This window comes from Phoenix dactylifera, chromosome 12 (genome assembly GCF_051530095.1).
Source record: "Phoenix dactylifera cultivar Ajwa chromosome 12, Ajwa_hap1_PhDact_Kaust_v1.1, whole genome shotgun sequence".
Lineage (NCBI taxonomy): Eukaryota > Viridiplantae > Streptophyta > Magnoliopsida > Arecales > Arecaceae > Phoenix > Phoenix dactylifera.
Window position 1 is genome coordinate 7,780,753 of NC_143201.1, and position 25,801 is coordinate 7,806,553.

Consider the following 25,801-nt stretch of genomic DNA (forward strand, 5'->3'; position numbering starts at 1 on the left):
CACTAAATCAACTATTACACAAAGAACTAGTTTAGTTCGCAAAAAAAAAAAAAAATACTAATTTTTTTTTTCTAAAAAGCTGATGCCTGATTATATAATGTCTAGAAAGTAATTTTTAACCATAGAAAAATAGCATATTTCAGAATGGCTTCTGTTTAGTTAAGTATCTATTTTTTTTAAATATATATATAAAATATTTGAAAATCATATTTTATTCTATCTAAATATTTAAGAATATTTTTGAAAAAAAAAATTTTAATTCTCAGCCGATAGAAATTGGACTTTTGCATATCCCAAAGAAAATTTTCTTTCCCATAAAATATAAAAATTTTATTTCTATAAAAATACTATTTTCTTATTTTTGGTTTTGAAAACTGCAACCAAATATAAGATTTTTTTTTATTTTTTTATTAAACATAATTTCCGTCCTCCACTTCTCGCGAACCAAACGAGTCCAAAAGAAAACTTATAATATCCCACCCCAACCCCCCAAAACCTCCCACCCCTCCCCAAACCCCAACCAAAAAAAAATTTCTTACAAAAAAAAACTATTTCTTTCTCTCTTTTTTTTTTCAAGATAATTAACTCTGATGGCCATAGGATTCTTTCTATAAATACATGTTATTTTTGTAAACTGAATCAAGAAGTTAAGAGCCTGCTTTGCATTATTGTTATTTTCCTTTCTTCATCTCTGCATATTCATAAAAAAATCAAATGGAAATTGGCGTTGACGATAGCATTTGCACAAAACTGCAACTATGTCCTTGCTTTTATTTTGAACGCAATAAAAATTTGCTATCAAAACCCTTACAGATTTCACATACAATTAAAAGAAAACAAAAGGGCCCAGCCTGGGACAACAACCGGATCCACTACAAACAGCTCATATTCAACCTTCTAATTTGTATAATAACAGAAATGCATACAATTGCAGCACTAAGAGCAGTGTATTCAAATGGTTTTAACAATTTAAAACCAACTGGATCCACTACAAACAGCTCATATTCAACCTTCTAATTTGTATAATAACAGAAATGCATACAATTGCAGCACTAAGAGCAGTGTATTCAAATGGTTTTAACAATTTAAAACCAACTGGATCCACTACAAACAGCTCATATTCAACCTTCTAATTTGTATAATAACAGAAATGCATACAATTGCAGCACTAAGAGCAGTGTATTACAATTTTAAAACTCAACAGAGAATACCAATCTAACTTAGGTCCTAAGGTCTTTCTCATCAAAGTAGATAAAGCATATAACCTTCCACTTAGACTAGAAATGGCTTGATCTGCACAAGTGACAAGAAATCCAGCACAATCAGCACATAGTTGATGGAAACCATTGCTTTTGCTCCCTCTGCAGGTTTATCTTCTTTTTTTCTCCCCCAACTTATTGAAAAAGTCTGCTTCTAGTTACGTAGGGCTATGAAACCCTTCGTGGATGCATCATGTAACTTAGCATGGTCTGAAATAAGCATATGAAGATCATATCTTTAAGAATAACAGAAGTGCTTTGTCTCTCAATGCTAATTTCCACGTAAAACAAAGATTAAGAAAACACCATCTAATATCCCCTGAGGGTTGTTTGATAATCTTTAGAAACAGAGAACATAATCATCACCATCCATCTATCTGTTACCAAAAACACCAGCAAGCTGCATTAAAATCAAAAGATGTTTGGACTTCTACATCGAAGCAGAAAAAAGATGCAGAATATATAATTTGGGGTAGGAACAGCCTCTTCGGTAAACCATTCCAAATCCACTATTTCACAAGAGCTGTCATCTCCTTCAGTTAAAGCTTTTGTTGTTCAAACTATTCTACCAAACCCCTCCCCCTAACCCTGTAACTCTAATGTCACTGTAACTCCTTCCCACTTATCTGTTGTTCCCTACTCTATTCCCTGTACCCCCTTCTTTCCTATGGGTTAGGCATCCCTAACACTCTTTCCTCAAAAGTAAAAAAAACAAAAAAGGAAACTTTTGTCTAGCCCATAGTCTGCTGTGCTGGAACCAGGGCCTAAACTGGTTGCCCGGTAGCACGAGTCGATACGCCCCGATACCGCTCCGTGCCGGGTCCAAATTGACACAGTAGAGAAGGCGGGAGAGAAGGAGAATGAGAGAGAGAAGAGGGAGAGAGAGGGAGTGAGAAAGAGGGTGGTAGAGGCCGGCGAAGAGACAGTGGAGGCCGGGGAGCACGCAAAGGGCTACGAAGGAGGGGCACTGCCTTTGGTCCCTTATTTCATTCGAAATAGGAGCCTCGGAGGGAGCCCCTTTTTTGCAATTTTTAAGTAAAGTCGAAAAAAAATTTGGAAATTTTTAAGTGAAGTCGGTAAGCCATTTGCCGACTTCACTTAAAAATCGTAAAGTTAAAAGGAGGCCCCCTCCGGGGCTCCTGTTTCGAATGAAACAGGGGACTGGAAGTGGAGCCCCTCCTCCACGTGCTCGTCAGCCTCCGCTCTTCCTTCTTTTCCCTCTCCCTTTCCCTCTCCTTCGCTCCCCTGCTTGCTCTCTCTCTTTTCCTCTCTTTCCTTCTTCTCGCCCTCCGTCGATTTTTATTTCATTTCGGTTGCCGGAAGCGTCTCGATTTGCTGCCGGTACGACTCGGTACTCTCCGAACCACCCGGTTCGGGACGGTTCCGCCGACCATGGTCTAGCTATTAGTCACCTATTTAGAGTTGCCCTTAGAGAAGGTTCTACAAAGTCCAGAGAGATGTTACAAGTATTTGAGCCTGTTATGATGCAGAAGAAAGCAAATGTCTAGACTGATGTTTTGTTATTGGATCCATTCCTATGGTGGTAGGGAGAGAGATCACTGCAAAGAACAATACCCAATTCCATTATGTCGATAATAGGATGTGTTACCATGAAAAATTGTTCGCGATGACATAGTTCAAACAGATTCGAACCCAGTGTTATTACTTTTCTCGTTATTCTGACAGATGATAACAATATCAAGAACACATGCATCACATACATTGGATAACCTCTATATTTCTGTTTGAGTTGGGGATCATGGCACCTTCTTTCCATGTTATTTGTTATTAATTTTGAGCAAAACAAAATCATCCTATACTAAGATACAGATGTATCATTTTTTATAAATAAAAGTAAATGGCAATGAAGGTTTACCAAGGAAGCACAAACTGTTCATTAATAAGCAGAATGATGGAATGAACAAGTCCACACATGCACTAATGGAACGTGTTTCATTCAATTAATTAAGTTTTGATAAGAGAAATGGGGGTACGCAAAGAAAAATAATTAACATATACTCAATATATAGAAGCAAGTGAAGCTAATGAAGGCACAAGAACTTTTGAACGTCCATAAGGAGCGACATAGGAAGCCAGAAAAAGCATAAAGTGAAAATAATATATACATATACATCACAAGCATGAACCTGTCAAGCTCTTGGATAACGCGAACGCCCTTTCTTTCTTAGAAACTCAGGGATCTCCACCATACTCCCTTCAGTAAGAGAAGATGATGGGCGTCTGTTTATGCCAAGGCTATCTCCACTCAGCTGGGCTCCCTTCATTTTCCAACATCAGAAAGCTAACTCAGATGAAATATAGTAGGACTAATGTCAGAATTTGCATGATAAACATAGCCAAGGGGCTTACCTGAAAAGACCGGCCTTCGGTCTCCTCCTGGCGTTTAAATCCAGTAGCAATCAAAGTTATGCTAACCTGAACAGAAAGCATCAAAATCAAAGGCTTGCCAACTTAATGTTTGTTCTGATTTGAATTTAGTTGCTTGGAAGTAAAGCACAGAAGTTCATACGGTAGCTCATCAGAGGTAAAATTATTACTAGATCTCTTTGATTGTGGATAAAATCGACACATAAAGAGGGATTTAACTACATCAAGCTTGCATTAGAGGTTCTTTGCACTATTGAACTGCCAGATTACATTGCTGAAATTTCAACTTACTTGACCACTGAGTGACTGGTCAATAACGGCTCCAAATATTAAATTTGCAGCTGGATCGACAAGGTCATAAATCACTTCTGCCGCAGCATTCACCTTAAGAAATTAAACAAATCAAGAGTAAAGAAACACATCCATCAAAACTGTGAGCAAATTGAATAAAAAACCACATGTACATATGTTAATATTTTGGTAATTATGCGAAAAAGCACCTACAATTGCGGAAACAAAACTTTTTGTAGATTCCAGAAATAGCATTCTTTACTCCACATGGATATTGGAAAGCAATGATGGCTTATTACAGAAACTTCTCTGTTTCTGGCATCTCATAACCATGGCATGTATTCATCTTGGGATAGCAAGGCTGCAAGAGCAATCAAAAGAAACAACTACAACACTTGCCTTCTAGCCTTCTAGAGGAACATAAATGCCCATTCCTTATTATGGTGATTATAACAAGCTTATCATTATTGTCCAGCCCCTAGAAAGCCTTGCTTATCTTATTGTAGTCATCATAACACTCTTGCTTGGGCTTCTATGGTGAAGTAAAGAAGAAAAACAAAGCGCACACATGCATGCATGCATGGCATGCACAAGTGCACTGTGCATGCAGGCATATGTGTGTCTAAGCAAGCATGCACACAAGCACAAAGGAGGGGGAGCAACACAAGGCAAACAATCTTAATGGTGACTGGTCCATGTACCAGTCACACAATAGGCATACGATACCTCTTTGCCCTGATGATATTTTCTTGCCGAGATGTAGGTGGTTGGGGTTTTTTTTTTGTGTTGTCTGTCTTCTTGCATGCTTCTTTGCAGTTCCCCATTTTCATGTCTATATTTCCTTGAAGACATCAAGCCATATTTAATGATTTTGTATTTTGTTTTGGTTTTACCCTCTGCAATCATTTTGGCTTGTCCCCATTTTCAAGGAAGCAGCAGCCTGCTACTCTATTTGCTGAATAAAGGACATACCAACAATCTCTCATTAGTTAGCTTATTGACAATCAAGAAATAATCATATGAACACATTATGATTCATAGACATAACAGAACTTCAATTCTTCACCGATAGAGAAAAGAGGTGAATATTGCAGTATGCTAATAATAAAAGTTGCATAGATGAAAGATTTTAGTACCATATTTTAAATCTGAACTTAGGAAGTATTGATTCCCTATAGAAAAATAAATGCATGAATTGGTACTTGAAAATACCAGTCCAACTTACAAACAGAAAGTTGATGCATCTAAGTTTCCAGACAAGCATATCTATCCTTCAATGACGATTGCTTACTTATGATACATTATCTTGAAAATGTACTTATTAAACAAGTCAGGCAGTTGACTAATTTACTAATGCTAGGTCAGTGGCACGTGGAGATGCTCTATCAACAACATTGCATCAACATCATAAATCATTTTTGTCTATACTTTCTGACCTTATGAGAACCAAATCCAGTGTCCTTGCTGCTAGGACAAAAACAGCAAGAATTACTACAAATATGCATCACATATTATCAAATGCTAAAGCAATACGAGGATCAAATAGACATTACAGAGGTCTTACTGCACCATGTGATATATTTACTGCTAAACAGGGTATAATCAAATGCTATAGAGAATATCTAATGGTATATAAGTAGCAGATACTTCCTACCTCATACAGTGTCAGATCATTTCCTCCAGTAATATTCCATACAATTCCTGTTGCCCTTTCAATACCGATATCTAGTAATGGTGAGTGAATGGCATTTAATGCAGCATCCCTTGCCCTTGTTTTACCTGCAAATGATGCCAGAAGACCCCAAAGAAACAGTCATATAGAAGGCAACATAATTTTGGAAAAATTCACCAAACTAAAATTCAGATAATTACAGAGAGTTATCAGGTATGTCCTTAAAACATCCAAGTCATATTGCAAAGCATCTAAGTAAATTAAATGACGTGCATGGATAAAATAGAGTGAAGTAATTTTTTTTTTATCTTCAGAAAGCATCAAAAATAATAACCAGAAAATATCCTTTCTTGCATGTATTTTTGTTAAAAAAATCATATATGTTGATTATTGGAAAGCAATTAACATACACAGACACATCAAAAAATATTGTATTTCCATTTTAAAAAAGGCTAAGAAAGGTCAAGGAAATAAATTGTCATATCTGTTTACCTACAATCCACTCCAGTAGATCTCTATCTCAATTCAAATTTTAAGTTCTTCAACTACATGTGTCAATCACATTCCCAATCTTAAAGATGTTATTGTCGTATGTTATTTATATATACATGGCTACACAGTTATTATTATGGTTTATGTTATTTAGCCCATTATAATGTTTATGCAAATATTCAATACAGTTTCAATCTTCTAGTAATGTTGTTTCATCATCATGATTTTTTTGCATATCCTTTTTCTACTATGCCTCTTCAAGAGAGGAAAAAGTGACTGCAGAAACAGATAACTGTTAAAAACCTTAGTGAAATAATCACATATTGCATTGTGATGGAACCTCATCCTACCAACATCACATCCATCATAATATATACAAAAAGACAAGCATAACGCATGAAAGAAAAGGAAATACAAAACATTTACCTAGATTAATCCATGTGTTCTAAGAAAAACAAGGATCTTTATAAAGCTCAAAAGAACCTTACTTGGCTCAAAAGTTGCTTAAATTATTATTTAGTAATGTGAGCAAATTCAAACGTATTTGCAATAAAAGACAATCTATCAGTGCTAGCAGATGTCCTCTCCACATAACTCCAGCTAAGACCTAAATATCATTAGATATGCCAAAAATATGACAACCTGCCTTCAAAATTTAAACTTTTGACAGCTGACGTCATTTCCCACGGAAAATACTAAGACACGAGTGAGCACATAAACCACACTTGTCTCTTGATAGGAGAGAAAAGTATATAGAAGAAAACTCCTAAATTGTTCCTCAACAAAACAATATATCACAAGCAGCTATAGATAAGGATCAAAGTATTGGTACCAATGTTGGTACCAGTTTTTTCCAAGAACATAACTGTACTAACCCATACCATACCAACTCTTGGGATGATAGCGTGTACTGTTATCATACAACTTAATACTTATAAATGGCTTCTATTAACTGCTAGGACTTCTCTTTGTTAATTTGTGCTGCATGGGCTGCTATTGCCATGCAAGGAGTTACCTCCTTCCACTACTACTATATTCTGGTTGGTGCTAGCACTCCAATGTTTTGCATAAGGCTGCAAATAGGTCAGGTTGACCCGTGATCCGACCCGACCCAACCCGCTTAGACCCGACCCAACCCGACCTGAATTTTTAGACCCGTGAGGCCAGGTCGGGTCCTAAAATTGGACCCGTTTTATTTTTCATATCGGGTCTGGGTTTACTGAATCTCGACCCAACTCGGACCTGACCCGACCCATTTTTTTTGGTCAATTGTGGATCGTTTATCCAACGACTCGACCTGACCCGATCCGACCCGAACCCGAATTACACGTTTAGACCCGCAACCTACAGACCCACCACCCACAGTCTACGAAATTTCTAAAAAAATAAGATAAAAATAGAAAAGTAAAAAGAGGTGGGAGGAGTGGTACAACCTCCCCCACTCCCCATGGCGGAATGTCATGTCGCCCTTAATGATGATGGGATGCCTCCCCACTCCCCACCCTCTCTTTGCCTTCCCTTCTCCTCCCCCCTCTCTCTCTTTGGTCCTCCTCGTCGTCGCTCGATCCCTCCCTTGTTGGCGGTTGATGGCGAAGTAAAGGTCGAGGGCGGATAGTGTGTCGCAAAGATGATGACCCCCATCTTCCTCGTTGAAGCCAAACCCCACCTCGATGGAACCCATAAGTTTGTCCCAATCCTTGTCCGTCGGGCTCCTAACCCTCGCGCTCAGCCTCCCGCCATCACGGTTGATAGGTGACGACTCCTTGTCCCCTTCGCCTTCCATCATCCGCCTGCGGCGCAGGATCTGCCACCTTCGCTTCTCCCACTTGGCCTCCCTCCTCGTCTCCCGCATCGACTGCTTCTTCATTAGTAGCTTCTTCTATCCGCCGCCGCCGCCGCCCATGCTGCTCGCCGTCCCCCACGTTACTGGGGGCTCCTCGGTCACCACCACTTCTTCCTCCTCTACCTCGCTCTCTGACGACGACAATGAGGAGATGATCTGGTGCTCCCTAATGTTGATCTTCATCTTTTTTTAAAAAAAAATAATATTTTTTCTCTTCTGCTTTCGTAGGGCAATGAAGACTAAATGGTTGGAAAGGCGGGAAAGGCAGAGACTCCTAGTCCGCTCTACTCCTCCGATTAAGGAAGCATGGGGCGGCAACCACGCGCGATGACGACGACCGCAACGGGGGGCGAGCTCGAGAAGACTCCTGGATTGGAGATTGGTGAAGAGGACCGGAGGGGAAGGGTTTTCTTGAAGGGAGGACGGGGGGTAGTCTTGATTTGGTCAGCGAGAAGGATTTAAGGGGGCGGGTAAGGCGGGGGAGAGGCTAATAATAAAGAAATGTGGCAGATCCGACCCAATCCGGACCCGGACCCGACCCCGACCCGGATCCAAATTTTTTGGGTCGGGTCCGGGTTATACATGGACCCGACCCGATCCAACCCGAATGACCCATTGGATAAAAAATTGTAGCCGTGGACCCGACCAGACCCGATTTTCAATTGGGTTGAGTCTGGGTCCAAAATTAGGACCCGAACAAGAAACCGGATCGGGTCGAGGTCATTCAAGACCTGACTCGACCTATTTGCACCCCTAGTTTTGCATGGTGGTAAGATAAATGCCACTACTCAATTTTGACACTTGTCCTTACTAGTTTACGCCATATAGACAACTACTGGTATCAAGGTATGCTGAACCGACCGGAACCAGTCGGTTCAACCTGTACCAAACTGGTGCCGACAGGCACTAGTACAGTACAACCTATAAAAACGGTGCAGTCTGTACCAAATCGGTGCCGACAGGCACCGGTACAGTACAACCTATAAAAACGGTTCCGACCCAGTTTGGGTCGGAATCGATTGGTTTCGTACTTGTACCGGTGCGAACCCAGTGCGCCCACGCGCGGGGAAGAGCGCCTACGCGGCTGGAGCCCACGTGGGCCACTAAATGCCACAGAGCATTTAACGCGTCCGCACGGACGCGGGTTTTTTTTTTTGGGGGGGGGGGGGGGAAATTGTGCGCGAATGCGCGAACCGCGCTGCGGCCGATTCCCCAGCAGGAAATCGCTCCCACGCACAGTTCCCCGCGCGGGGTAGCGCGCCCACGCGGGCTGCCAGCCCCCGTGGGCCATTTAATGCCATTTGACGCATCCGCGGACGCGTTGTTTTTTTTTTCTTTTTTCTTTTTGACGTCCGTATGCGCGGTCATGGATGCGCGAGTCTCCGGTTCGGTACCGGTTGGAACCGGTACCGAACTGATGCCGGTGCTCACCGGTACGCCGGTAAGGTCGGTCCGGCGAACCTTGACTGGTATGCATGGCAGTTACCTCCCTCTCGCTGCTATATTCTAGGTAGTGCTACCACTCCCACGTTCTGAATAGTGGTAACCGCTGCATAGCCATTTTCTGGGTTCCGCTCCACTAAAAACCTCAGCCTAAGCTGCTAGCTCTTGACCCCTTGGTTTATACCCTAAGTAATCAATTTGCACCGTGGTGTTTTGGCCTACACCACTAGTGATTCGGCTTGAATTTTTAGTATTTCAACTTGCTTCTCAATACTTGATCTAAAGTTGGTATCCTTGTAGTATTGCTCGGCTTGCTGACCATGTACTTTTGACCTGCTAACCAAGTACAACTTTGGCTTGCTGGCCGAGTACAACTTGACTTGCTAACTAAGTACAACTTTGGCATATTGAATGAGTACTTCGATCTACTGACCGAGTTCTCAATCTGTACCTTGATACTTGATTGAAGGTTGATATCATTCTAGATTCTTTTATTTGGCCTACACAAGATGTCTCTTTTAAAGACCTACTACTACTATTACTACTACTTAGTTTGTACTACTGAGGCTTGTTGTTAATTGGTATATGGATCGTAGTCATCATTTTGGATGTGGTGTAAATATTGGGCCTTAAAGAAATAAAAAAAATTGCTTGACCCGATCGACCAGCCATACCAGCCTTGGTACCAGTCGGCATTGATCAGAATGTCCAATATGTCCCATTTTCGCTTTTTTTCATTACCTGACACCCATCTCAATGCTATTGGATGGCCAGTATGTCCATTTTATTTTTTTGCATTGGAATCATATTGTATAGATCAAGATATGCTGAACCGGCCGAAACCGATCGGTTCAGCCTGTACCGAACCGGTGCCGACGGGCACCGGTACGGTACAGCATATAAAAACGGTTCCGACCCAAACTGGGTCGGAATCGATTGCCGGTTCGCACCGGTACCGGCTTGTACCGGCGTGAACCGGGCCGGTTCGCACCGGTCCAAGCCACTCTTTCCCCGCGCGTGGGCGCGCGGGGAAGAGCGCCCGCGCGTAGGGCAGCGCGCCCCGTGCGCGGAGAAGAGCGCCCACGCGGATGGAGCCCGCGTGGGCCTCTTAATGCCACAGACTGGCATTTAAAGCCACTCTGTGGCATTTAACGCGTCCGCGTGTCCGCACGGACGTATTTTTTTTGGGAAACGCGCGCGGATGCGCGAGCGGAGAACATGCACCCGCGCGCGATTCCCCACGCAGGAACCGCGCCCGCATGCGATTCCCCAGCAGGGAATCGCTCTCGAGCGCAGTTCCCCATGCAGGGCACCGTGCCCACGCGGGCTGCCAGCCCGCGTGGGGGCATTAAATGCCACAGAGCCGGTTCCAAGCCGGTACTGAACCAGAACCGTACCGGTGCCGGTGCTCACCGGTACGCCGGTACGATCGGTCCGGCGAACCTTGGTATAGATTGTACCATCCTGTTTCAACAGTATCTATATCCATGGCTGTAAAACCTTTCAAGATAATTCTATTCTGTTTGCAAGCTCATGTGAAATCATAAATCAGTATGTGACGCCTATTCTAGTTGTTCAAGGTAAACTAGATGAATTGGGCAACATTCAGAACAGAATTGGGAGGCTTGATCCAAGGTTAAAATGTAATCACCAATATTCTGTGGTTCATAGAAAAACATGGTTTCTCAGCATTACCTGTAGCAGTTCCTATACCCATTAGAGATGAACCTGCATCAGCCATGATTGCTCGAACATCAGCAAAATCAACATTGACCAAACCAGGAACCTGCAATTAATAAAACATATCAAACAGACACCATCATATGTTAACTTCAAGTTACTTTGTATAGTCAGATAAAAGAAAGCTAACTAAAATAAACTCTTTGCAGATTGTTTATTTGTTGGAAAGACATCAGTTACCAGAAGTGAGAGCGGGTGCAGAAGATGCAGGTAAGCAAGGCAGGTCTCTCAAAAAAAAATTAGAATATGGAATACTAAGGAAGGAGGTACAGAGACAAATTTCCGAAGAGATTTGGAAAGAAGCAGCACATCAAAGATGGATGTTTCCTGCTAATAAGGGTGAGACCTTAAAAGCCAACAGTAGAATGAGAGGAAGAGAAAACAGGATGGAAGGACAGCAGCTTTTACAGTGATTGGGTTTAAATGACATTGTGGAAGCAGGAATGTTGTTTGAGGATTTGACTAGTGTATCAATTGTGACATGTTTCTTAAAATTATCAAAACTGAATAATTTAGAATAGCTTAAAGTGAAAGAAGTAAAATGAATAATGATCATAGAGCGCAAGATTCACAGAAATTGATCAACAATTCAACAAAAATAAATTGTAGAACACAAAAATCAATAAATGTAAAGGTTGTAAAAACTATTTTAGATTTTGATTATGCAAGCTGGTTCTTTTCATTATTAGCTGGTTCTTGCAAAACTAATTTATTTATATCAGTTTGAAGTTAAACCTAAAGTTAAATGAAAGGTGACTATCAATAACTAATCAGGAGAAAGGAAAACATGGAATAGTTGGGTTAATATGGCATGTTAAATATCATTTTCGTTCAAAAACTTTCTGTTTTCTAACATCTGATATTAAATAAAAAATCTTGAACATTAGAACTTACTTGGTGCTTGTGCATATGAAAGAAGTAAAAGAAGCATGATGCAGTGAATTGACATTCACTTATATAAACTTATAAGTGTACCAATACAGTAACTGATTATTATGTCCACAGGTTTAGAGGAAAAGAAAGCAAATTGTGACACCAATAGGAGTTTCGTACTAGCTACAACATTCAAACATTCAGAATTATTCTTGAATAGAGAAGAACTGATGCACATGAGGGGTTAGATCATGGTTTCCATGCAAATCCACTCTAAAACTAATTCATAGAGTAGGTATTTTCGATGCAGGTCTTACTGTAATCATAGAAAGGGATTGCTAAAAATCTCTTACCGTGATGATATCAGAAATGCCACGTACACCTTGTCGAAGAATATCATCAGCCAAGTTAAATGCTTCTGTCACAGGAGTATTTGGTGAAACAGCAGTCAACAACTTGTCATTTGGGATGACAATAAGGGTGTCAACATTGTTTCTCAAAGATGCAATTCCTTCCTGTGCCTGAACTGCTCGTTTCCGCCCTTCAAATGAAAATGGAGTTGTCACAATACCTACTGTCAAGATGCCCATTGACTTTGCAATCCCTGCAATTACAGGAGCACCACCAGTTCCAGTGCCCCCACCCATTCCAGCCTGCATATAAAATTTCATATATAAATCCACTATATGAGCAGATAGCTCCTTACTGATATGCTTCCTAGAGTACAGCATTTATGGCATCACCATCTACAAGCATAAGTGTGGAATGATATATTATGGTTTCCAAAAGATAGATTTGCTGGGCAGGATGATTGGAGGCTCATCATCCTTTTACAACAGTGATACACACATCCACATAGCAAAATGGAGAGATGTTGAGAGAAGAAGCAAACGGGATGGAGAAGGAGAGATAAAAAAGACAAGGAAAAAAGGAAATTTAGCTATTTTATAAATCAAATCACAATGAATTTGAAAGAAATCAATGTAGTTGGTTATCCCTTAGAAAAAACAAATAGTGGCAAATGTGTACAACGTTAAAACCCTCTCGCCCACTCCCAAAACTGCATTTCTCTCTCTGTTGGAGGTGTTTATTAATAATGAATGATTCTATATGATGCCAGATAAAGAGAGGAAAAAACACCAAATATTGACAGGTATTAACAAATTAATGCTGCATTACATAATAAATGACCCACATCAGTATAAACTAGTGCTAACATTTAATCTGCACTACATAATAATTACAACCAATCTGTCAATTTGATTCATCAAGTCAACTGCTCATGTGCATGGCAGTGCAGTAGAATGTCATTTTGCATTCATTTTTATTCCATTATGTAAAGCTAACAAATTACAGTTGCATATGTCTGTTGCAATGCCTAACTATGAATTGAGCATTTATGATAAAAGTTGTCACACTCCGAACCCGTCTTCTGGGTCGGCCGCGTGACATGGCTGCATACTCTCTAGGGCAAGGCCCCAAAGAATATGTAACGCCTAAAGTTCATCACAACCTCAACATAACTGAAAAATAATGATCGTTATTCATAATGAAATATTACATATTATCAAATAATAAAATTTGTACAATTTATAAAATTCAATCATCCAACTGGTATCAATGATGCTTTATCTATTCATCCTTTCACCCATGATCCTAACTATAGCCAAGCAGCCAAGCATTGAGCATCCTATACCTTTGAAAAAGAAAGGAAAAAGGTGGTGTGAGCTTTACAACCCAGTAAGAATCTCCCACACTTACACCAATATAGATAAAGTAAATTTAAAATAAAGATTATCAACAAACCATAACAAAATGTAGGCAAAAATCATAAAACTTCAAACTAACTATTCAACATAGCTCAAATAAATCCATATAGATATGCACACATAAATATACGTCATCAAATATATATCTCATTCAAAAAAATATTTCAAATGTATAATCAATCTAAAACTTTTGTTCAACAGTGGTTTCATATATCTTATCTTCTCTTACCATCTAGATTTTCAATCAATAATTATCTTTCCAATTTGGACTATCTATGATCATGCTTCGGCCTGTGGCGGCAAATCATAATATCTACGCTTCGGCCCGTGGTGGCAAAGCAAAATCTCACAATTCGGCCCATGACTAGCAAATCCATAATACCCACGCTTTGGCCTATGGAGGCAAACCAAAATATCACGATTCAACCCATGACTTCTTTGAGAGCTGCGGCCCTTCTTTAGTCGCCCACATAGAAGAACTTACTGTACTGCTCTCCCTGTGGCCTGGATTCGAAATTTCTCTGGCTTGACTTTAGGAGATTTCCTCTTTTGTACAAGAAAGGTCAGGTCAGGAAGAGCAGCAAGAGCAAAGGCCGATGATAATGCGAGGATTGGTCGATCTTCCCCAGTTTTTTTGGGGGGCCAGGTCCAGCCCGAAGCTCTTTCTACCTACATTCATTAAACCGAGCGAGGTAGGAAGAACTAGAATCTTCCACCTCTGGAAAGCGCCTACACCTAATGGCTTAAGCCGCTGTTCCCATTTCCTCGCTGACCCATCATGCGAAGTTTCATGGCACTTTGATTATCGCAATCTAATTTTGATGGTCCAACAATCATTCCCATTTTTTTTAGGTGGACCGTCTGCTATCGGGACAGCCAGCCCAGTCGGCATCGGAGAATGCAAAGAAGGTGGTTTTCGGTCCCGGAGTGCTGGTTAGGATCGGCCGAGTGGTCAAATACCCAGCTAGTGGGACCAGTTTATGGACCAGTTTATGGTCGAGAAGGGAATGCGATGACCTCCTTTTTATTTTAGGATTTGATGATGTTGAAGTCTCCCATGAAAACCCATGGAGACTGGCAATACTAACATGACTAGTCCAAATCCTCTTTCTTAACAATCAAACTATTCAATTTTATCCCTGCCAAACAAAATATAATTTTATATTATATTTCTTGCCAAATTCAAAACAAACAGCATCATAATCAAAACAACCAACATCATCAATATTTCTTAATGAATGTAACGACCTACTCCTATATAAGACAGATCATAGATATTTGTAATTGATCATATATCATATCAGGAAGGAACAATATTATTTCATTGCTACAAATATAGATTCATGGCTACAAATATGGATTATTGAAAAAAATAAGATATGTTATTTGGATATTTCTCTTCAACTCCAAAGTATTGTATTTCCTAATTGAATGGAGGTATTGTACTTCCATGGCACCCGTTTTTCCAATTATGAAGCATGGCTAAGTGATCCTACTCATATTGGACCCAGTGCCCAAGTAGTTTGGCCAATAGGAGGTCAAGAAATATTGAATGGTCATGTGGGCGGGGGTTTCCGAGGAATACAAATAACCTCTAGTTTTTTTTAGATTTGGCGAGCATCTAGAATAACTAGTGAATTACAACTCTATTGTACCGCAATTGGTGCATTGGTCTTTGCATCGTTAATGCTTTTTGCCGGTTGGTTCCATTATCACAAAGCTACCCCAAAATTGGCTTGGTTCCAAGATGTAGAATCTATGTTGAATCACCACTTAGCGGGGTTACTAGGACTTGGGTCTCTCTCTTGGGCGGGACACCAAATCCATGTATCTTTACCGATTGACTAATTTCTCGATGCTGGAGTTGATCCTAAAGAGATACCACTTCCACATGAATTTATCTTGAATCGGGACCTGTTGGCTCAACTGTATCCCAGTTTTGCCAAGGGGGCAACCCCTCTTTTCATCTTGAATTAGTCAAAATACGCAGAATTCCTGAGTTTTCGTGGAGGATTAGATCCAATAATAGGGGGCCTATGGCTGAGCGATATTGCACACCATCATTTAGCTATTGCTATTCTTTTTTTGATTGTTGGTCATATGTACAGGACCAACTGGGGCATCAATCATGGCCTTCAAGACATTTTAGAGGCTCATAAAGGTCCTTTTACAGGCCAAAGCCATAAGGGCCTATATGAAATCCTAACAACGTCATGGCATGCTCAATTATCTCTTAACCTGGCTATGTTAGATTTTTAACCATTGTTGTAGCTCACCATATGTATTCCATACCCTTCTATCCATACCTAGCTATTGATTATGGTACACAACTTTCATTGTTCACACATCACATGTGGATCGGCGGATTTCTCATAGTTGGTGCTGTTGCACATGCAGTCATTTTTATGGTAAGAGACTATGATCCAACTACTCGATACAACGATCTATTAGATCATGTCCTTAAGCACCGCGATGCAATTATATCACATCTTAACTGGGCATATATATTTCTAGATTTTTCATAGTTTTGGCTTGTATATTTATAATGATACCATGAGCGCTTTAAGGCGGCCTCAAAATATGTTTTCAGATACCACTATACAATTACAATCCATCTTTTCTCAATGGGTACAAAACATTCATGCTTTAGCACCTAGGTAGTAACTCCTGGTGCAACAACAAGTATCAGTTTGACTAGGGGGTGGTGAGTTAGTAGCAGTAGGCAGCAAAGTAACTTTGTTATCTATTCCATTAGGAACCACAGATTTTTTGGTCCACATTCATGCATTTACGATCCATGTGATTGTATTGATACTACTGAAGGGTGTTCTATTTGCTTGCAGTTCTCACTTGATACCTGATAAAGCAAATCTTAGTTTTTGTTTCCCTTGTGATGGACCTGCAAAAGGGGGGATATGTCAAGTATCCGCCTGGGATCATGTCTTCCAAGGTATATTCTGGATGTACAATGCAATTTCGGTAGTCCTTTTCCATTTCATTTGAAAATGCAGTCGGATGTTTGGGGTACTATAAGTGATCAAGGGGTGGTAACTCATATCACAGAGTTCCATTACTATTAACGGGTGGCTCTGAGATTTCTTATAGGCACAGACATCTCAGATAATTTAGTCTTTTGGTTCTTCATTATCCGCATATGGTCTTTTTTCCTTAGGTGCTCATTTTATCTAGGCTTTCAGTTTAACGTTTCTATTCAATAGCCGTAGTTATTGGCAAGAACTCATTGAATCAATCATTTCGACTCATAACAAATTAAAATTTGCTCCTGCTACTCAGCCTAGAGCCTCGAGCATTGTACAAGGACGTGCTGTAGGAGTAACCCATTACCTTCTAGATGGAATTGCCACAACATGGGCATTCTTCTTAGCAAGAATTATTACAATAGGATAATGGCTTGGAGGATTTGAAAGGCATTATGGCATTAAGATTTTCGAGGTTTAACCTCGGCTTAGCTCAGGACCCCATTATCTATCGTATTTGGTTTCGTATTACTACCGCACGACTTTGAGAGTCATGATGATATTATTGAGGAACGTATTTATCAGAACATTTTTGCTTCTCATTTTGGGTAGTTTGCAATAATCTTTCTGTGGACGTCCGAAAATCTATTTCATATAGCTTGGCAAGAAATTGAGTCATGAATACAGGACCCTTTACATGTAAGACCTATTGCTCATGCAATTTGGGATCCTCATTTTGGTCAACTAGCTGTAAAAGCCTTTACTCAAGGGGGTGCTATCGCCCAGTGAATATCACTTATTCCGATGTTTATCAGTGGTGGTATACAATCGAATTGTGCACCAATGAGGATCTTTATACGGGAGCTCTTTTTCTATTATTTCTTTGTACTCTATCCTTAATAGCAGGTTGGTACATCTACAAGCCAAATGGAAAGCAAATTATTCATGGTTCAAAAATACCGAATCTCGTCTCAATCATCATTTGTCAGGACTTTTCAGAGTAAGTTCCTTGGCTTAGGCAGGACATTTAGTTCATATCGCTATGCCCGAATCTAATAGAGAGTACGTCAGATGGAATAATTTCTTATGCGTATTACTGTATCCTCAAGGGTTGGGACCACTTTTTACGAGTCAGTAAAATCTTTATGCTCAAACTCCTGATTTGAGTTGTCATTTATTTGGTACTTCCCAAGAAGCCGGAACTGCATATCCAAAGAAGGTTTTCCCGTGTACCAAAAAAAAAGAAGGTTTTTTGGTATGCTCATCACAGAATATTTCTACAATGTTGGAAGGACCTACTCCTATCTCCTATATACAATAAAGAAACATATATTTATATATTCATATCTGCAATCAATTGACAATCATACTTCAAACGATGCAAAACCAAAATCATTGATATATGTTATAAAATACATATATCCATATAGGATATTATGTGCAAGAATTCTTACCTATGGCGATAACAAACTTAAATGAATACCGACCCACTGCTCAATCTATGTACTGGGGGCAAGGTGTCCTACTCAACACTTTCTTGCCCAGATGGTTGCTCACCTACAAAGCTAGATATCAATATTGGAATAATCATAAACGACCATGAATAGTGGAAGATTATGGAAACACATGGCAGATGGTCGTAACAATGTCGGTCTGAGACTGCTCCTAGGGCTGCATAACGTCGGCCCTAAACCACTCCTAGGATCAATTGTCAACCTAGGTTTATCTAGATATCTGGACCCTCCATTGGTCCATAAGATATCTAAAGAGAGAAAGTGGGAAAGCAAAGAGAGAAAGTGTGAGGGAGAGAGAGAAAGAGAAAAGATAAACATGACATACTGGATCCATATTCTTCTTCTTCTTTCCTTTTTCTTAGGAGCCTCATAAACTCTTCAAAATATTGAAAGAAAGGAATAGGGATAGTGGCTAGATGGCGGTGATAGGTGGCGGCTTGAGAAATAGCGACCAAGGCGACATCAGTCGACTGTAAATAGCCAACAGTGGTGGTCGACAAACAAGAAAGAAACAAATCTCAACCCAAAGAAACAAAAATAGGACATGACGTCTGTTGTGGCTCAACCCACTCACCGGTGGTTGAAGTTCCACCATGCAAGTTCTGGCGTCCCACCATGAGGACCAATGAGGCTTGGTTGGAGGTCTGGGAAGGACCACTATTGTCAAGTAACTGGGAAAGAATAGGTGGAGCTGAAGAAAAAAAAGTTGAATTGGTTAAATCCCAGTGAATTTCACAGTGAGATCTAGGTCGATAACTGGTGTACAAGGAAAGGATGGGAGGAGGAAGGGTGTCGGTGAAGTGGGAGGTGGCAATGCCTCATCTCCATCGATGATGCGGCTGTGTCAAGGTGCGATCGATTTTTTTTCTCGAGCGATGAGTTCTGATGCATCAAGAGGGTAGGGGTGAAGCTTCATAGAGACGGTCCCTAGCCTCCTCTTGGGACTCCAACTCCCTTCGGGAGTCCGTGAGGGAGAGGAGACTCCTATCAGGAGTCTGCTACATTTAGGGCATGGGTGGGGGTTGGGTGTTTCATTGTTCTAGTAGAACCGAGCCTCACGTCCCCTCCCCCCTCCTCCTTTAGAAAATTCCATCCTCGAAATTAACTTACCTAAGAATTTCTAACGTTGAGCATACTTAACACATATCTCATCCTTGAGCTCCAAAGTAGCCTCCTTAACTAGGAAAACCAAATCAAATCCTCTATCATAACACCTTCTAAATTAGAGTTAATATTTTTGGCTAGGTTCAAAGTGACTTAACCCAACATACTTTCGTTGCGCAACTCTGATCCAACTCATCAAAATTCTCTAGGTTTGCTAAATAATTTTCGATCAAAATACTAGTCTACACTAGAATTGTCAAGGCCCAAAATTTATCAAACCTTACTGACTATAACTTGAGATACAAATTGTCCAACCCTTCTATACTTATCGTACGTCAAACCCTATGGATCATTTTTGTCACAATTTCTAGTCATCTTAAACCTAAGCTTTGATACCTTGCAACACCTGAAAGTTCATCACAACCTCAACAAAACTGAAAAATAATGATCATAATTCATAACAAAATATTCTATATTATCAAATAACAAATCTTGTACAATTTACAAAATTCAATCATCCGACCAGTATTAGTGATGATTTACCTATTCATCCTTTCATCTGTGATCTCAACCATAGCCAAACATTGATCATTTTGTAATTTTGAAAAGGAAAGGGAAGAGATAGTTTGAGTTTTATAGTCTAGAAAGAATCCCCCGCACTCACACCAATATAGATAAAGTAAATTTAAAATAAAGATTATCTATAAACTATATTAAAATGCAGGAAAAAAATCATAAAACCTCATGCCGACTATTCAGCATAGCTCAAATAAATCCATATAGAAATGCACACATAAATGTATGTCATCAAATATGCATCTCATTCAGAAAAATATATCAAATATATCATCAATCTAAAACTTTTGCTCACAGTGGTTTCATATGTCTTATCTTCCATTACCGTCCAGATTTTCGATCAATAATTATCTTTCCGACTTGGCCTATCCACGATCATGTTTTGTCCTATGACTGGCAAACCATAATCCCATGCTTTAGCCTATGGCGGCAAATCATAATATTCATGCTTCGGTCCGTGGTGGCAAACCAAAATATCATGATTTGGCCCACAACTGGCAAATCCATAATACTCACACGTCGGCCCATGACTGGCAATGCATAACATGACTAGTCCAAATCTTTTTTCTCAACAATCAAATTATTCAATTTCATCCGTGCCAAAGCAAATATAATTTCATATTATGTTTCTTGCCAAATTTAAACAACTAGCATCATATTCAAAACAACCAACATCATCAATATCCTATACATGTATACAATAAAGAAACAAATGTTTATATATTCAGATCTACAATCAATCAACAATCATACCACACAAAACCAAAATCAATATACGCTACAGAATACATATATCCATATAGGTGATTATGTGCAAGAATTCTTATCGATACTTTCTGCAATGGACGGAACTCCTCTTTCTATCGGAGGCGGTGGAAGCGGTGTCGGCCCTTCGAACTGACCGCTTCCCGATCTCAACCTCCCCCCGGCTGCTGAGCCGGAGCCTGCCTCTTCTTCAGAGCTGCTTATCAAAATTTGAGAAAAAAATGAGCAGTAGATGACTTTCAAAGAGAACAAAGAAGCCATATCATCGAATCTCACCGCCAAGATGCTCCCCGTAAATCTTGACTTTGTCGGGTTCCGGGGCTATAGCCTCTTTTTCTTTATTGAAATTTTTTTTTCTTTCTCTCCCCTACGGACAAAGAATGGAGTCCAATAGCTAAAGGGATGACTGGTCTAATCATTTATCGGGAAAAATTGAACTACCGACGACAAACTCAAATGAATAGCAACCCACTCCTCAATCTACGTACTCAGGGGCAAGGTGTCCTACTCTGCCCAGATGGTTGCTTACCTACAGAGCCAATCTTAATATTAAAATAATCATAAACGGCTATAAACACAGGAAGATTATGGAAAGACAGAGCGGATGGTCGTAACAAGGTCAGTCCAAGACTGCCCCTAGGGCCGCATAACATCGGCCCTAGAGCCCTCCTAGGATCAATGGTCAACATAGATTTACCTAGATATCTGGACCCTCCACTGATCCATAAGATATCTAAAGGGAGAAAGAAAGCAGAGAAAGAATGGAGAAGAGAGAGAAAGATAAACAGGATACATAAGACATGTAGTCTTCTTCTTCATTTCTTTTTTTTTATTTTTTTGGCAAAAGGAGCTTTATGGCCTTCTCAAAATAGAGAAAGAAAGGAACAAGGCCAGTGGCTAGATGGCGGTGATGGGTGGCAGTTTGAGAAGAAGTGGCCAAGGCGACATCAGTCGATTGTGAATGAATGACAATGGCTGCTGGCAAAACAAGAAAGACACAAATCTCAACCCAAAGAAACAAAAATAGGACACGACGTCCGTCGTGGCTCAAGCCACTCACCGGTGGCTGAAGCTCCACCATGTAAGATCCGGCTTTCCATCATGAGGATCAACAAGGCTTGGTCGGAGGTTTGGCAAGGACTGCTATTATTAAGTAACCAGAAAAGAATAGAGGGAGCTGACGGAGGGGAAGCTGAATTAGTTAAATCCCAGTGAATTTCATAGTGAGATCTAGGTCGATAACTGGTATACAAGGCAAAGACGGGAGGAGGAAGGGTGCCAGTGAAGTGGGAGGTGGCAATGCCTCATCTCCACTGATGATGTGGTTGTGTCAAGGTGCGATCGATTTCTTTTTTTTCTAGGCTATGAGTGCTGACTCATCAGGGGGCTGGGAGTGAAGCTTTATGCAGACGAAGGCTAGGAAACCCTAGCCTCCTCTTGGGACTTTGATTACCTTTCGGAGTCTGTGAGGGAGAGGAGACTCCTATCAGGCGTCTGCCACAATTAAGGCCCAGGTGGGGGTTGGGTGTTCCACCGTTCTAGGCCGGTCCAATAAGAGTCGAGCCTCAGAAGAGTCCCACTAAGATTGATATGGCGGATCATATCAATCTCCTTATTTTTTTGGTACAAATATAAATCTCCATTTTTTGTGGAGGAATAAGATAACGGTTGATAGAAAGAAGTGAAGGGCTAAGGTCGTGGTAATGGACTAGAAAAGTCCAAATTAATTTTCATAATTCTCCAAAGTCTGATTTGGATGTTGGATATGCTGTAATATTTTCTCTTATTTTTTTAATGAAAGTAGTTTAGGTTTGACCTAACCCCTCTCAAAAAAAAAAAAGATCAATAAATATATCAAAATTGATGCACAATTTGTTTCTTTTATCAAATAACTTACGTTCCATAGAACTTTGAAGGTTACCCATAAATGCTTCATCTCAATGTTCAAGGGAATGTCTAATCCCCTCAACCAATTGGTCCAATTCACATGAATATTGGCAATAGCAAGCTATGAGAATAAATCCTAGGGAAAGTTGAAATAAAATGTTCAGTAGGAACATACAAGATCATCTAAGATGAAGACAGGGAGGAAGCTTAAAAACTCGGAATATGTGTTGTATTATGAAAAATAAAAATTAGCAGTAAACAGACGGTGGAAATATAAAAAACACAATAGTGTAAATCTTAAGACATGGATCAAATGCGTTAGAAGTTCAAATAACACGTCATCTTCATTTTTCTAAAACACAACAAAGTAATAGAAAGTGTTGTACTAAGCATCAAGCATAACAACAACAACACTCACGTAATCTAGATTCATGAATTAAGATGGTTTTCCAAATTAATATATTGAAAGGAAAACATCTCATAGAAATGAGCATTATTTTTCCAATACCAGCAGTAACATATTATGAATTTACCGTTATAAAGACCATGTCAGCACTGGAAACCGCCTCCTCTATTGACTCTTTGCTCTCCTTGGCAGCATTCATCCCAATATCTGGGTTCCCACCGGCACCAAGACCTCTAGTCAGCTCGTGACCAATTTGCAAGCGATTTTCTGGATAGACAGGAGACATCCTCATTGCTTGAACATCTGTATTGACAATCCAGAACTCCACACCTTTCATGGAACTCTCAATCATTCTATTAACAGCATTGGATCCCCCACCACCCACACCAATAACCTTTATCTTGGCCTCTTTATAATTATCGGGCAGTGAAGATTCCCTCAAGCTTTCAGTTACATTGCTGCCCAACTTGTCCTTCTTCGAATCAATGATCTTGTCAGTCGTCTCTCCTCGGAGCATGGAAACTTCAGGGTGCAGATGCAAAAAGGGATCTTTATTGTGGTATGAACCAATGTTATGGGAATTCGAGTTTGCCGAACATCTAACCCAAGAACATGAAACAGCCCTTTGACCTGAAACATAAAAACCATTCCTTTCATTCAAAAAAATGTTGAATGAGCTACATCTGCCTGACCCGTCCACTGTCAAACTCCTCCTCCCAAGAATCGCTGAAACACCAACCGGACATCGACCATCAAAAGGTGCCAGGCACCATACATTCGCCGCCATTACAATCCAAAGACAAGATTTTTAGCAACTGGTATGATTAGAAGTACCGAAGAGCTTCAAAAACCCAAATGCCCAAGTGCTTGCAGTTCCATCACATACTTCCTTCCATCATCTCTCACTGAAACCACCGATCAGAAAACACTCAATAATCAGACAATAGCAATAACACCTTGAAAATCAACTAATAGTAACTGGGAAACCTTTCGAACGTCCAAGTATTAAAATTTTAAAAAAAAAATCCAAACAAATACGACATCAATCTACCAGAGCAAAGTTTTCACATTTGATGGACCTGAAATATAAATAAAGCCAATAAGACAATAGACAAATCCATCAAAAAAAACAAAAAAAACAGAATCAAAAGACTAAACGGTGATCTGGAACAATAAAAAACAACCAAGCAATCGAAGGAATGTATTTTAAAGGAATTACTAAAAAAGCCAAGCAAAAGAACTCTATACCCCATTCAAACGGATTTCTCCACCAATGCCGATAAAATTGTCCAACCAAAGGCATAGACCAAACTCATTGGAACACATAAAAGGGGGAAAAAAATCAAAAAGGAAAAGAAGGGAAAGGACAAAAGGAAAAAGACAAAGGCACCTGCCAGATTTTTGTAAGGCCACAGGTAACGGAGAAAGAGCGCGCGAGAGGGGAGGCTTTTGGTGTGGACTCCAACGAAAGGGAGGAACGGAACCGGCTCTTATCGTCGAGGGGTTTAAGCGATTGGTCGGGCTCTAAAACCACAGGTTTCAGTTCGGGGGCAGAATGCGACGCCGGGCGAGGACTTGGTTTTCCTCTTTGCTGTTTTAGATCCGGGTTTGGGGGGAGGCTATTCTGGGAAATTCCGGATCAGGTATAATTCCAATAGTACATGAGCTACGTGACGTCTGATTAGGCATAGATGGCTGTGATGGCAGCAGTGGTCTCCATAGTCGTTTAATTCGTTTTAAATGCACACTTGGTCCCACTTCTCAGACGACAGACGACACTTGGATTGCAGGGATTGGATGAGGGGAATGGATATCGATTTCTGGGCACGTGTTAGGGCTGATGATGCCGTCCTTGTGTAAATATCGCCAAACCGCTGCTTCCATTATTTGATATGCAAGGAAAATACCCCTGCGATGCAGGGGAAGGTTAATACGCACAGAATATTAACAAAAATAAAATATAAAGATATAAATTTTATATTTTAAATGTAAAGTATTGAATTGGAGAATATTTCTTACCAAATATATTATACACAGAAATAAGTTGCACTATATGTAACAATAAATAGTGGTTAAATTTTAACAAGTTAGAAGGTGCATTGAATATAAATCAATATGAAATTTTAGACTCATAAATTATCGTATGGGTAAAAAATCAAGATTTAGATTTTAAGGTGTGCCTCAAGATTGTGTTTAGTGTATTTTCTTTTTTCGGGTTAAAATCCTTCATAATATATGCACTTTATATTCGAATCCTCATTAAAATAAAAGAAAGAAGGCGGAAAAGAAAGAAAGGGTGGAAGAAGAAAGAGATAGTTATGAAGGTTATTAAGACCTAAAACTATGGTTATTTAAGAGTTTAGTTTTATTTAAAATCATTTTTTCCTCTATTGTTATTAACCTCGCCAGGCATCTAGTATGCCCAGCAATTCCTAATCACCACCCACTCTCAGCGCGGGCTAGTGGCATTGCCGTATGTGGAGTATGTGAAGTGGTTGATCCGATAGTACCTGGTGGCATTGGTCGAGTCCTTCCCCTCCCTCCACCTGCAATGATGGTGGCACGGTGAACCTCCTCCAGGCGAATGATACCATCCTCATTGTGTACCAGGGCGTCGTCTACAACATCCTCACCATAATCTGGCTCTTTGAGCCCTATCTCCACTTTTCGGCCGTTATATTCCTTGCACATACCCGTCACTAGGGGTGCCAATTGGTCATGTCGAAATGAGTCATAAGTGACCCCGATTCAACCCGGTTTTTTGTTTAGATCCTAATTTTAGACCCAGACCCAACCCAATA

At 40.1% G+C, this 25,801-nt stretch overlaps 2 protein-coding genes across 16 annotated transcripts; one reads left to right on the forward strand and one right to left on the reverse strand.

The window, feature by feature from the left end:
* Nucleotides 1-1,002: 1,002 nt before the first annotated feature.
* Nucleotides 1,003-24,572, reverse strand: LOC103717997 (cell division protein FtsZ homolog 2-1, chloroplastic). Of its 15 annotated transcripts, XR_016398126.1 has the most exons (12): nucleotides 24,249-24,319; nucleotides 24,052-24,079; nucleotides 23,128-23,905; nucleotides 12,355-12,654; nucleotides 11,084-11,174; nucleotides 5,593-5,717; nucleotides 4,665-4,893; nucleotides 3,939-4,031; nucleotides 3,630-3,695; nucleotides 3,407-3,538; nucleotides 1,566-1,636; nucleotides 1,003-1,469 (listed from the first exon to the last, which is right to left on the reverse strand). XR_016398126.1 is itself a non-coding variant. In XM_039116584.3 (10 exons), the coding sequence occupies exons 3-9, from the start codon at nucleotides 23,785-23,787 to the stop codon at nucleotides 3,410-3,412; spliced, it is 1,464 nt and encodes a 487-aa protein (XP_038972512.3). In that variant the 5' UTR covers nucleotides 23,788-23,905; nucleotides 24,052-24,079; nucleotides 24,249-24,368; the 3' UTR covers nucleotides 1,003-1,469; nucleotides 3,407-3,409. The 15 variants fall into 15 exon arrangements, 6 of the variants coding, with proteins under 6 accessions (XP_038972512.3, XP_038972513.3, XP_038972511.3 ...); XR_016398125.1 differs by lacking the exon at nucleotides 4,665-4,893 and having other exon boundaries at nucleotides 24,249-24,431; XR_015971822.2 differs by lacking the exons at nucleotides 1,566-1,636; nucleotides 24,052-24,079; nucleotides 24,249-24,319 and adding an exon at nucleotides 24,391-24,572.
* LOC120104799 (photosystem I P700 chlorophyll a apoprotein A1) lies at nucleotides 15,202-16,830 on the forward strand. The gene is given in 7 exon segments (XM_039116582.3): nucleotides 15,202-16,021; nucleotides 16,024-16,286; nucleotides 16,288-16,423; nucleotides 16,426-16,465; nucleotides 16,467-16,663; nucleotides 16,666-16,764; nucleotides 16,767-16,830. Coding segments are annotated over 7 exon segments (1,596 nt in total). The 3' UTR covers nucleotides 16,808-16,830.
* Nucleotides 24,573-25,801: the final 1,229 nt, after the last annotated feature.